The sequence below is a fragment of the Cryptotermes secundus genome, unplaced genomic scaffold (genome assembly GCF_002891405.2).
Source record: "Cryptotermes secundus unplaced genomic scaffold, Csec_1.0 scaffold1715, whole genome shotgun sequence".
NCBI classification, from domain to species: Eukaryota; Metazoa; Arthropoda; class Insecta; order Blattodea; family Kalotermitidae; genus Cryptotermes; species Cryptotermes secundus.
In genome coordinates, this window is record NW_019731604.1 from 191,150 (window position 1) to 205,480 (window position 14,331).

At 37.2% G+C, this 14,331-nt stretch overlaps 1 protein-coding gene across 1 annotated transcript in view; it reads left to right on the forward strand.

The window, feature by feature from the left end:
• Positions 1 to 6,594, forward strand: part of LOC111867300 (gamma-tubulin complex component 3) — a 28,554-nt gene extending 21,960 nt beyond the window's left edge. The window contains exons 14-16 of the mRNA XM_033752634.1: positions 1,240 to 1,460; positions 2,591 to 2,851; positions 5,270 to 6,594. Of these exons, the coding sequence (XP_033608525.1) occupies positions 1,240 to 1,460; positions 2,591 to 2,851; positions 5,270 to 5,479 (692 nt within the window). The 3' untranslated portion in view covers positions 5,480 to 6,594. The remainder of the gene's footprint in view (positions 1 to 1,239; positions 1,461 to 2,590; positions 2,852 to 5,269) is intronic.
• The last annotated feature ends 7,737 nt before the right edge of the window (positions 6,595 to 14,331 follow it).

Consider the following 14,331-nt stretch of genomic DNA (forward strand, 5'->3'; position numbering starts at 1 on the left):
TTTTAGTGCACAGTACTGTATAATGGTATTAGATTCAATTATTTTCGTGTTACGGCATTAGGATATTAGTGTGGTTAAAATTACAGTGTAGGTGTATTTCAGTGTATAAATCTACAATAGAACAGTTTCAACTATAATAGGCTATGTACCGTACTTCAGAAGCTTTATAATGAAGAACCATTGGCCTGCATCACAAAAGGTAAGCTTAAGTAGCGTTTTATGGTGTAAAAAATTAACGATGTTAAATTTATACCGGTATATCTGGCTTGTATATGTGTACTTCGGTTTATCCGATGTTTTTGATTATCCGCGCCAAGTCTCCCCGCCATTACCGCGGATAATCGAGAGTCTACTGTATATATATATATATAATCAGATGCAGAAAAGATTGTTTTACATTCTGCCCCCAAGAAATTATGTAATTTTATTTCCTTAAAAGTATCGCATGAAAATATCATAGAATTTCTAACAATTCTAAGGCTGTGCAAATAATTTATTTCAAGATGCATTGTCTTAAAATTTCATGTTCATAGCTCATATTAAAATACTGATGAAATTTGATTACTTTACCAATTTTATAAAAACTGGGTCATGATAAAAATAATTACATAATATGACATTGAAACAGCATTGAGATCTGCAATTGCTATGGAGATATATTTTGTCTGTTATCTATAAGGGATGCACCCTGTTGTGTGTTATTACTGTACATGAGTTTTGTTTTTCCTGGAACCCAACAGGCAACAAAAGCAAACACGTTTGCAAAAGCTCGAATAAAGACTACAAATCCATCAACACAATTATAGTCAGATAATGGAAGGACATGATTAAGGACACAACGTAATGTAACAAGATAATACAAGAAAACTTCAAAATACTACACTCCATAACCATCCTAAGAATAAAACATTAAATGAACTTAGGAGCAAAACACAGCCAGCCACAATCAAACATCAACATATTATAGACGACATAATTGGAGACACTTGTATCATAACATATATGATACATTCTTTTCATTTTTTGCATAAAAATTCCTGTGAATCAAATTCACAGTTCATAAAATCAAGTATTCTAGGGCCTGCAGCAGTAGGTTGCTAGAATACAATTTAAACTGGACATAACAATGACCACGTGAAGCCATGTGCTCAGATGTTTAAAAACATAGTAAAGGCTTTCAGAAAATTACTTTCAGTAACACAAAACTCATTCTTCATGTCTTTTTTTTCCTCTTTCCAGAATTGGGTCCCATACTCCAGCAGGCACATCTGCTGACATCAGAGATGGTCCACTTTATCCATCAAATGCAGTATTATATACTGTTTGAAGTGTTGGAGTGCTCATGGGATGTCCTCATCAAACAAGTTCAACAAGCAGAAGCACTTGATGACATCATTTCTGCTCATCAGAACTTTCTGCTTGCTGTCAAAGCAGGGGCATTGTTAGATGATAATTCACAAGTATGTAATTTCCATAATAGATGAAGAGCTTAAATAAGTAAGGCTGTGACAGTCACCAAAGTAATAGTAGTACCTAAGCCAGCCACTGGACACAGTCTTGAATAAGTTCTCTTATGGTCATATCCTTGTAACCTGCTTCTCAGAAGTCAATTTTAATCATATCCTCCTATTTCCTTCTTAATCTTCTAAGTGTCTGTTTTACAAAATTCTTTATGCACCCCTTGTCTCCCCTCTTCTAGTTAATTAATTAACCCTGTGAAACAATGTCCTTTATAAGCTAACCATCCCCCCGCACCATAGCTCAAGCGGTTAGTCGCTGGCTTCCCACCGTGGTGGCCCAGGTTCGATCCCGGGTCTGGTCAAGTGGGATTTGTGGTGGACAAAGTGGCGCTGGGGCAGGTTTTCTCCGAGTACTTGGTTTCCCCTGACAATCTTCATTCAACCAATTGCTCCACAATCACCCTCACCTATCATCTGGGGCTGGTACAATGGGCCAGAAGTGGCCGCGGTACACGGGACTTAGTCCCAACCCACTAGCAATAAAAAGAAAAAAGCTAACCATTATTATATATACACAAAATATAGAATACTCCAATATGTCCGTGGGAACACAACAAAATCACAAAAACCAACCACTGACTCGATGATGTAAAGCATCACTTGAAGAATTTTATTGTTTTATACTATAACTTTTGTTTTATATAGTCTAATTTATTGTATTTTTATGCCAAGTATTTTAACATAATATTATTGTATCCAATTTTACTAGTACTGCAGTTCACTGGTGTATATATGCTAGCCATGTATTAGCCTGATGATGGCTTTTAGTAGCCAAAACATGTAGCAGAGCCAAACTTGGCACTGACATTAATATAGTTGTGTTGTGATGGTTTTAATAAAGAAATTGTAAGAGTTATGTATTTCGGTGGTGCAACATCCGCACATTTAGGATTGCTGCCCTTGGTGACTGAGCTGCTACACTTCCTCACATGAAGTATGAGTTGTATAATAGGCTTCACAAAGGGTTAGTTGTAGGACTGGCCACCAGACTATACAATACAGTCTCATTCTACCTTTCTTTTTTCATGTTTTTGCTAGATTACTTTTCATTGTCTTTAAATTATTTTCAGGAATTGGCTACTCAATTGCGCACTGTGTATGAACTGATTCTGCAACTCCAGACTCATGAAGAGGAATTGCATTCGAGGTCTCTGGCCGAACTCCAAGCACTTTTAAGGCATGAAGAACTGGTGGAGGAAAGGGGAAACCAAGGCCAGTTTGGGACATCAACCCATGAGGAAGAACTGAACCAAAAGCGAAGCCAGGACTTCAAACAGAGATACATTCCCAGTGTTCGAACACAGTTGAGAGTACTGAACAAAAGCTATCAGGTAAAATATTTCATTTGTAGAATTAGTGCCTATCTGGCTGATAAAAATTGATGCTTGACTTTTTGCTCAACATTGATTATTTTTTTGTTAAAATGTGTAAAGACACTTGCTTGAACGTTAACAAAAATGGCTGATCACTGGTGAAACTATGATCATGAAAACATAATAAGACTATGGGAACATCCCACATTATCACGCATTTCTGCAACGCTCGCTCTTCACATCACTTTTCACCATCACGCGCGCTAACCAATCAGATTGCCTCAAACGTTCGCATTTATACAGCGCCTCCTGCTAGCCAGCATCTACATCATTATGCGCGCTAGCCAATCAATTCTTCCTCCTCAATTTCAAGTTTCGCTCCGCCCCACCGAGCAGTGTATAAAAAGGGGCAGCTCCAACGCCGAGTATTCAGTTCATCAGTTGACTTCAGTCTACGATCAAGGAACACCAGCCAGCAGGCTTCGTCGCCAGCGCTCGGTCTTCGGAGGCATCGGCAGGCTGCGCCAGGCACGACTGCCTCGGCCCTCCGGCTCTCTCACACCCGACTCACTGGGGCACCGCGCCTGGACTCGCCGGTGGTCGTGTTGCTGTCCGACCCACTGGGCATCTGGCGTAGCCACTGCCTCATAACTCCTACGGCCGCACTCAACGACTATCCTTTCACCAGCACCGCCGCGCTGCGATCAAGCAACGCTCCGCTCACCTGCCACACGGCAACCAAGCAACCTCCAGCCACAGCCGCACTGCGGCCAGGCCACTCACCGCAACTAGCCTCTCTCCTTACTGGCGCGCGCCGCGCTACCTCTCCGATCAATCATCTCAGCAACGACGGTCCTCTTCAGGGCCAACAAACTGTTCCGAAGAAGTGGGTTGTCATCGGAGTAATGACAAAACTACACATTAAGAACCCCATAAGACATTAAAATTCCTTCTACCTCTTCACTTTATATAGTACAGGCGATCAAGCAAGTTTCAACTTCACACACTGTCTTCCTCAGTTTCAGCATTCATTTGAACTACATTGTAGAGTCTTTTTTTCAGCATACTTTCATTAATTATTCTACCCAGATGATTTATCCAATGTTGTGTATATTTGCCTTTTCTATAGTTTCATTTATATTCTAACATGTTAAATTAGACTACCCTGTAATAAGAATGACCTGCACTAGACTGGATGTTAAAAATTCATTCTCAGAAACAGTGAAATGTGTCCTTTCTGCCATTTTACAAATATGTACTCATGTTATAGTTTCAAAAATCATTTTCATGGATTTGTTCCTGACTTTCATGTCAGATACACACTGTCTTCTGTTACAGGTTATTTTGTTTTTGCTTAGCGCAAAGTCTTCATTTTTCCTTCTTTTCTCTCTTTTCGTGATATTGTGACATGACACTCAAAAGCTGGAATAGTGGCACAAGAGATGTTCATTGTGAGGCAGTGTCTCAGTAAACACTCAAGGTTACTGGTTACTGGTTTTTGGACTTTGTCCATCATCTGGTATTCCAAAAAACAGCACAAGACTACAGCATTTCAGAAATGAATCTTTTTCCATCCTCAGGTGGGGGTTGTGAGATGCCTACTCTCTTGAGTCCATTAGAAAGAGCTAGATCCATTGACTGAGGTTAGCACTTTCTGACAGACCCAGCACCACTGCTCACCAGAGATCCAGTTTCTGAAACTTTGTCTTCTCTTATGTTTTTTAGGATACCAGATGATGAACAAAGTCCAAAAATCCAGTAATCCTGAATGTAATACACCATTATCAGAACCCTTCAGAATCCTCTCAGTAAATGCATTTGCATGGCAATGAATACAAACGTAACAATAATAGAACCATTGGAAGTGATATTTTCTTAGAAAGTGTGTGTTATGTTGGAGGTTAAGAAGAGAAAGTTTCATATATATTGACATATTTGATACATAGTCAAGGGATGTATATATGGACATGTAGAGTTATTTACAGCATGACTGTGCTCTATATACTTTGAAATGCATCTTACGTTTGCCAAATGGTATATTTTACTTATTACTTCTCATTGTTATCTTATTTTTCATTTCTTTATTCTCATCTTTGTCATGTCTTAAACTAGTAAAGCAGTTTTTGCTTCTACTTGATAATGTCTGTTCACTGAACTTATTTGATATGTAAGTTCCTAATCAGTAGGCTTCATAATGAAGCAGAAATGAATACCAGGAATCTTCTTGGGCATAATGGCCAGCTGATGTGTAAGGCTGACAACCTCACTGCCATCCATGAGCCGACTATCTAGAAAATGTGGGATCCTTGATGTCTCACACCTATGGGCCTCCATGGCCTGTTACAAGGATAGCATCCAGATAAAATTCAGAATATTTGTTTTATGAAATGAAACCTTAAACTTATATGTACTGTAGATTTGTTTTCTATTTCCCAGGATGTTGTCAAAAAATTTCTTCTGATGTTGGCTAGCCAGTCAGATGTGAGTTTACAGCTCCTGAGTTTCCGACTTGATTTCAATGAGCATTACAAACGACTGGACTCTCGTCTTACAGTCCCACTCACTTACCAGCATCGACGCAAGAGTTTGATGGGAAGTGGGAAGAATGTAGCAGGAACATCTCAACAGAAGGTTAGAATCAAGTGACAATCAGCCCACGGAGCAGCTCCACAGCCGAGTAGGGCCATAGCTCCAGCTGCAATGGGAATAGAGCCCAGTAGAATGGAAAACAGTATTGTAACACTCAATTCCATTGGACATAGGGACAACAATCCAGCAGAAATGGTTCTACACAAAGACAGTTTACACGTAAATGAGCATAAGAATTTGACCCAAATGTACAGAATAGACAGTGTTTCTGATACACTGGACAATAGTGATAATTTCATACCACTTCAAGAGATCAAGGAATCAGAAGTGGTAGGAAATTATAACTCCATTGATAAAATGGAAAGTAGTGCAGAAAGGAATCATATTTGTAGCATAGCCCAAATGTCTCAGCATACCGAAGACATAATGTTTGAACTGTCATCTTACTTACATAGAGATAATAATTACAAAGGCAAGGAGTTTGGAAATAATAATGACAGTGAAATAGATACTTTTGATAATAGGTCAAATTTTGAAACACTACATACAGTTCATTCTCAAGTGAAACCTTCTGATGGTAGAGTAACAGTCTTTGGACACACAGTTAAAGGTGACTTACATACAGCTGGAGATGAAATCCCAGAAAATAATAACAACCTGGAGTTAGAATTTAAAAATGCTGGAAAGCTCTCTGTAATTTCCAAAACTCTGTTTTTAGTGCAGGAAAATGACAGAGATAATGAAGTGTTTGAATATTCTGGTAAAGTAGAAGTTGCAATTTCAAGTAATGAGGAATCTGGCAGCACAGAGAATGAAAGAATTGATACTGTGGATGAAATTGGCATTGATTCCACCAACTTAATAAATGATAGTGAAATACATTTAGACAACATTACTCTCTTTGACACAATCTCATGTTCCGATTTGAACACTGACCTTGCAGAAACAGGCACACATAAGGAGTCAGAGATTTCGTTTAGACAGAATGAAAATTCCCCAAGTCATTTCATAGTTGAAGCCCTTCCCATGAAACATTCATGTGTGCAAAACATTATACCTAAAATTGAAGACTGTATTTATAACAGGAATGGGACAGTCAGTAGTTACGCACCAACAAATGATGTTAGCTCTGTTGATTTGGAACAGTTTGTCATATCTGGGAGCCCTCAAATGAAAACCGACAATCCTGAAAATCATACAAATAAAAATAGTGATATTCAAGGGCTTGGAACACAGAAAGAAGATCTGGAAACTGCTAAATCCTATTTGAAAACTGTGACAGTACATAGTAAAAGTAAAATGCATGTGAAGAGTCCTATAGTTGACTCTCTTGAACATTCAAGTTATGGCAGTACGTCTGAAAATAAAAATGCACCCTTTCCTAATGATAAATTTTACTGTAATTGGAAGAATGATACTAAACTGACTAAACCTGCAAAGAATAAGAAAAAGGAAGCCAGTATCACCTGATGTTGCATAGGGTGAGTTGTGAATTATTAGTCATGAGTTATTCTTTGATGCAGAAAGTTAGAATTCACAAATATGGTAGAAACCATTAGAAAGATCACTAGTATTGACTTATTATCTGAAACTTACTATGTAGTTAATTGTGACATTGATATGTGTCAATGTTAGTGTTGCAACTTTCTTCCATTTCAGAATAACCCAACTACTAACAACTCGCCCTCAGGCCTAAAAAGTTACTGGCCATTATCTCTTATTTTATTGTCGTATTGTGGTGCCATGAATGAAGAGATATTTTCTATTCGTTTTTGATTCCCTGCTGTTACAGATTTCATTACAGTGTATTAGTATGTACCATTCTGTGATTACTAACCACACATTGTGGAATCATAGTAAGTCAGATGGAATAATTTTAATATAGACCCATTGAAACTATGGGAATGTTTCATGTACAAAATGAACAGATTGTTAGCTTACAATTAAAATACTGTGTTGCACATTATCACACAAGCAAAACAAAAATTTATGTTAAGCATTCAGCATCTCGTATAGTTTTATCAGTAAATTTGTATCCATAGTGCATCATGATTGTTAACAAAGAGAAAGCCAAGTAGATAGTGTCGCACTCCTACACACATTTCAGGCCTGCGCTGCTACACAGGGTGGGACATGGTGCATGATACCCTTCACAAGACATCTGAGGACGTTGAAATGTCTGCTTGGGGGGTATAATAAATATACAGCTACAGTTTGAAGCTGATAGTCCCTCGGCTGCTCATACAATTCCTGAGATTTAATATCATCCTCACAAGAGTTTACAGCAGGGCCCTATCCTGAGCTAGCTGAATCCAATCTACTTACATCTTGTTTCTGTAACATCCATTGTACTGTTATCCTCTGTATACCTAGGTCTCTCGAATTCCCAACTGGTAAGTTATCTAACATTGTTGTGTGTGCTGATGTGATATAATTATGTTTAGATGCTTTTTGGGTGATAACTTCCATACTTATTACATTTAGGATTTGGACTTGGAAAATCAGTGATATTAGGAAGTGAATGTGATGGAATGAGTGTTGAGAATTGCTGGACCTTTTCCAGTTGCAAAATTCTGCATTAAAGTGCTTTTCCTCAACATCTCACAACCCTATGGGCCTCCACAGCCTGTTACAGGGATACCTTTACTTTTTACCATGTGTATATATATTATTTTGCACTGTTCAAAATGTCACAAACTCAGTGAGCTAGAAAAATATGTATCCTTCAGATGTGCTGAGTCCTTTCTGTTCTCTAAGATTATAAGAATATTTTTTTAAAATGCCATCACATTATTCAGTTTTGCTTTTTCCTTATGTGTGACAGATAAATTACCTTTTCCTTATTTCCGTTTGTGAAATATTTGATGTTAATATTCTTTAATAACTGAGTTAATATTAATAAAGACTTAATTTAATACTTTTAAATTGCCAGTTGTTCCTCTGCTATTTCAATTTATGCTCTTATGTTTTAATTTTTGGAACCCACATTTGCTTTATTTTGCAGTTATACATCCCTGCTGCACACAATTCTGAAGAATGACTGGCAATTTTGATTAAATTGTAGCTGCAAAACAGGAATTATATCTCACATCCAACGAAATGAGTTTGGATTAATGTTTCTTTAACAATACTTCTAGCTTTTGTTTTTACTTAATTTTTGATTATGGGTTTCGAGTGATATGTATGAATTGTATAAGTTGGAGTGATGCATGTCTAACATTGATGGATGAATATATGAATGTCCGCCATAGCTTTCATCTAGTAGTTGAAATTTCATATTAAATTTATTTTGCTGCTAAATTTGAGGCTGAGAGGTAGTATGCTTTCAGAAGAAGTAATAAGTAATTTGCAATATTGTAGGCTATGTTGAAAGAAGAGCAGTCAGAATACACTAACATTTGGTACCTTATATGGATTTTAATGTTATTTATGACATATATTTTCTTAAAGCAATATTAGTATGATGAAGTTGTGTTACTTAAACAGTCTTCATTTCTTCCAGCCCCCACTTATTGTGCCCAGCATGATTTCAGACTCATACAAAAGTGGACATTTTAAAGATTTAGTTTTATCCTTGTCCTATAAAGGTGGTAAACTAGTAAATAATAATTATAAGAAGTATAAGTGGCGCATGTGAAAGTAGTTCACTCTTACAGCTTCATATATTCTCAGAAGACCAAACGTTCTCAATTTTCTTGTTAATATTTAAATTTAGTCCTTAATTTTTAAATGCAAGCATTCTATTCCTGAGCTCTTGCAATGCAAATGTGCACATATAAATCTGTGTTAGGATTGGAATTAATTTATCATTTGAGGTGTTTTGTGTGATATGATTGGCAAAAACTGGTGAATGGTAGAGAATTTATTAAGTTTCAAGCACAGGTCGGTGATGCAGTGCACCCAGAAGATTTTGAGAAGCATTTTCATACTTGGTATGCAGCACAAACATGACAAACATATTTATATTAAATATGTAAGCCAGTACAACCATAATTTCAGACACAGTAACTGAATACATAGTTGATAGCTCTGGTCCTTCTGATCTGGTAGTGTAATACATTTCAGCTGTTTGTATTTGCACTCAAATCACTGCCTCAGAATGTCTTTGATCATGAATGTACCTAACCTAATAACATGTTTATCTTTGAGAGTTGTCATATTGAGCTTACTACTATTCAGACACCTTAATAAGATAATATTATTGTAGTGCATAAAACTCAAAGAAACTCCAAAGTGTTTATGAAAAGTCTTGTAACCTAATTGTACTGGTACCTAAATAATATATCTTGTTGTTTTAGAATAGGAATTGTGATATGTGTATTTAATATTCTGTCTGATCCTGATGGCCATATAAAATGGTGACTGCCATTTTCAGTTGCTTATACTGTATGGTATTTGCCCATGTGTTTGTTCTTTATATCATACCTACTGTTGTTGCTGGTATTTTAAATCAGAATTCTATTACATCTTGTAGTGGATGAGATGTTTGTCATGTCTACTTTGAATATGGGAGTGAATGCTAAATTCATGTATGATATGAAACAAAATGTACTTGCTTTATTTTGTGGCAGTTCTTTTTACAATAACAGTACATAGAAATATCTGCTTTGTTAATGTCCAAAAAGAACATTATAAAAATATTTATTCTTTTTGCAGAAAGTGTTATATCTCTTTAGCCCATAATGCTGTGGAAGTTTTAATATTATGATACTCATATTCAAGTAGATTTTGGATCTTTGTAATAGAAATGCTCATGGTAAATTTGAGTTCAGACAATTCACTGATATAATTTATAACACTAGTCACAGAAAAAATTATCAGGGGCATTTATATACAGGACTTGTAAAATTATGTCAGGTTCTATTTTGCCAAATAGAATTAATTTTCCACCCCAAAACTTAAAACAGGATTGCTTTATGTGTGACTTTACCAAGTGTTACAGTGTCATTTTGTGCATACGAAGGGGGACCAAAAAATAACCGGAAACGACCTGTTGCGCACGCATGCTTTGTAGTTACGAGTTGTGCTGCTAGGTGGTGTTAGCTGGGGGTCTCCTGCGACTGTTAGTGAGCTGGCGTCAGTCTGAGTTAAGTGGTTTGTCTGTGGTGCTCTGTTGTGTGCGTTCCTGTTTCAACCCTTTGGCGATTAGTGAGATGGCCGACCAGAAGGAACAAAGAGTGTGCGTGAAATTTTGCTTTCTGTTAGGGAAAACTGCANCTAACAGTCGCGGGAGACCCCCAGCTAACACCACCTAGCAGCACAACTCGTAACTACAAAGCATGCGCGCGCAACAGGTCGTTTCCAGTTATTTTTGGGTCCCCCCTCGTATGTTATCTTTGACCGTGATGGTGAAGAGCCATGGAGAGGTCTTCACAGGTATCTCAGTGGATCAGAAGAGCTAATGTCCTCATTCCATGACCACCCAAGTACCAGGGCAGAGACAAATCCCCCAGCTTAAAAACTGAGGACAAGATCAATGACATAATGTGCTACGTGTTCAGAGACTAAGGGGCAGTGATAAATTTGTATGGAACAATGGTGGAATAGTGATTAACAGAGCAAAACTAAAGAAATTTGGGTGTCTTACCAGTGAGGAAAACTTGGTATGCATGCATGTGTGCCTCGTGTCATTGAGAAATTGCATTTATTTCTATCCTATACAAGAATTATTTACTACTTGTTCCAGCCTTTTGCCTATCATTAGGTGTGCACATTCACCATTGTCTCTACTACACACCCCTATACAGTGACCAGTGTGAATATGATTGTACACATCTGATGATGGCCAAAAGGCTGAAACACATGGTAGATAATTAACATATAGTGCACCTATACAGAAGTTGTGCTGATGGGAATAAATACAATCAGAAATACAATGCAAATTGGTACTACAATACAATATTTGTGAAGTTGATTTATCCATAAAATCAAGCAATAGTCATTCAACGTTAAACTTTAATTTACTGGAAACAATTATTTGAATCTGTCGTAGCTGGGAATGGTAACCACCAACACAGACTCTCTGTTACAAAGTGTAAATAGTTTTGTTCAGCCATATAGTTGCATCTGCAACAGAACTATTTGTATTCATATCTTCCTGTCATTGAAGAAAATGCACATTAACCTGTTCAAAAACTGAATTCATTTTGATCATTTAAATTTTATTGAAAAACTAATGAAAGTGAATGTGATGGAATGTATGTATAGTATTTATTCAAGATCTAATTATAACCAATATGTCATTTGAATAATGATAAAAAATTTGGCTATCATAATTTATATAAATGGGATTTATGTCAGTGAGACTGTACATGTAATGACATTAAGCAGACGTAAATTTTTAATTGCTCCCCTAGACAGTTAAGGCCAGTTATATCTTAAAATTGCAAGGAATATGTTTAGAAAATGTGTAATTCAAAAGTAGAATACATCTTTCCCTCATTTCATAAGGAGCAACACATAATTTTAGTCACCATTCTTTAAAATTAAGTTTTGATATTTTCAGATTCAAATTGTTCTCAAACCTGCTTGCTTGAATTCAGTTTTAGATCATCATTGTTTATTGGTATAGGCAGGAAATGAATATAGAAGAACCTGGTGAGTGCTGTGTTCAGAAAAATTATCCTGACATATTTAAAGCCATTGCATATAGTGCAGTGTCATTTTGTTGTCATACATGCAAAAGTACTTAGTAAACTGTATTAAAGTACTGTGCATTCTCTTTAATGTAGTCATTATTGCCATGCATTTAGAATGACTGATTATTCAAATATGTTTGGTATAGAAGTACAAACTCCATATCTGTCATTCCTACTATATCATAAACCTTATATTTTACCATCAAAGTTTCTTGACATCTCTCAGTGTAGGTATTTCAGTTTGATTGTGTTGAAGTAAAATATTTGTTGCCATGATCACAAATAAAAAATGCTGATATACTTAACATGTTTAATTTTCCAAGAATTTTTGTTGATGCTAGTTGGGTTAAGTACTGAAACAATCTGAATTTCTATGCAGGTAGGTTTCCATGTGTACTGCGTTATGTTTGGGTGTTATTCCTTCTGCCAGTAATATGAAGAGAAGTGTTGTGAATTAATTTTATGTTTGTAATCTTTTTCTGATTCTGTATAAGGTTGTTTATTTCTACTAGTACTATTATGTTGCTGCTTCCATGCCACGAACAGCAACCAACAGTATAATGTAAACACACACACCCCTCCTCCTCCTCCAAGTTCTCGTGTTTCAGTTTTTTGTCTTTTATTAATGAGACTGAGTCCATTTGGTATGACAGTTACAAGTGAACCTGTGGTACCAGCCCTGGTTGATGGTGTTAGATGTATATGGAGCATTTGGTGGAATGAGAATTGGTAGGGGAAACCAAAGTACTTGGAGAAAACAAGCTCCACTACCACTTCTTCCACACAAATCCCACTTAATCTGCCCTGGGATTGAGCCCAGGCCACAATAGTGGGAAGCCGCCAACTGACTGCATGAGCTATGGCACAGCCATTATAAAACTTGCTTAGGATTCATTCTCATTTGTATTTCAATTAGCTGTTCATATGTTGGTCTAGAAGTAAACACTGAGAAAACTAAGTATATATTGCTGTCTCGTCACCAAAATTCAAGGCAAAATGATGATATAAAGATAGGAAACAGATGTTTTGAAAATGTGGCACAATTCAGATATTTGGGAACAACGATAACAGATCAAAACCTGATTCAGGAGGAAATTAAGAGGCAATTGAACTCGGGTAATGTTTGCTACCATTCAGTCCAGAACCTTTTGTCTTCTCGTCTACTGTCCAAAAACATAAAAATTAGAATATACAAAACTATAGTTTTGCCTGTGGTTCTGTATGGGTGTGAAACTTGGTCTATGACAATAAGGGAGGAACATAGATTGAGGGTGTTTGAGAACAGGGTGTTGAGGAGAATATTTGGACCAAAGAGAGATGAAGTGACAGGAGGCTGGAGGAAACTGCATAATGAGGAGCTTTATAACTCATACTCTTCTCCAAGTATAAGTAGAATGATCAAATCAAGGAGGATGAGGTGGGCAGGGCATGTAGCGCAGGTGGGGGAGACAAGGAATGTATATAGGATATTGACGAGAAAGCCAAAAGGAAAGAGACCACTGGGAAGAACAAAGTGTAGGTGGGTGAACAATATTAAAATGGATCTTAGAGAGATAGGATGGGATGGTGTTGATTGGATTGATCTGGCTCAGGATAGGGACCAGTGGAGGGTTCTTGTGAACACAGTAATGAACCTTTGGGTTCCATAAAATGCTGGGAAATTCTTGAGTAGCTGCAGAAGGTCTCAGCTCCATGAGTAAGTACTGTTACTGCCTCGTATTTTTAGCCATGGTAGAGGGGTCTAACCATCTCTCGCGGAGCGGGGGGGAGCAGTCTTGTCAGCGTGGGTACTACCAGTTTGGAATGTAGCGTCTTGGAATGTGATCAAATGTATAGTACATTGTGTTGCTTGTTAGTTGGTACCAGTCATAGCGATTGTATTACATACGTGGTGTTCGTGTCACTATCATGGCACACCAACAATGCAACGGAACAATTCATAGTGAGGCCAGGGAAGTAATAGCTAATATTGTAGAGATATGCGACGAGGAAAAGCTGGGTAAACATTTGTTATTGCCGCTCCCGAAAGCTACGCAACGTGCTGCTGTATATGCTGGGGTATCTTACGCCACAGTAAAAAACATCAGAAAAGAGGACAAGAAACGAAAGGAAAACGACGCAGACGGCTGCAGTCACCAGGGAAGTACATTGTGGATTCGACGTGTATTGTCGAGGATTGTAAGGTATTGTTCTGTAGTGTTTGTTTTATAATAGAGTACCTTGTACTGCCTACTGTACAGTTACTGTGTTTCTTATTATGTCATGCATTGT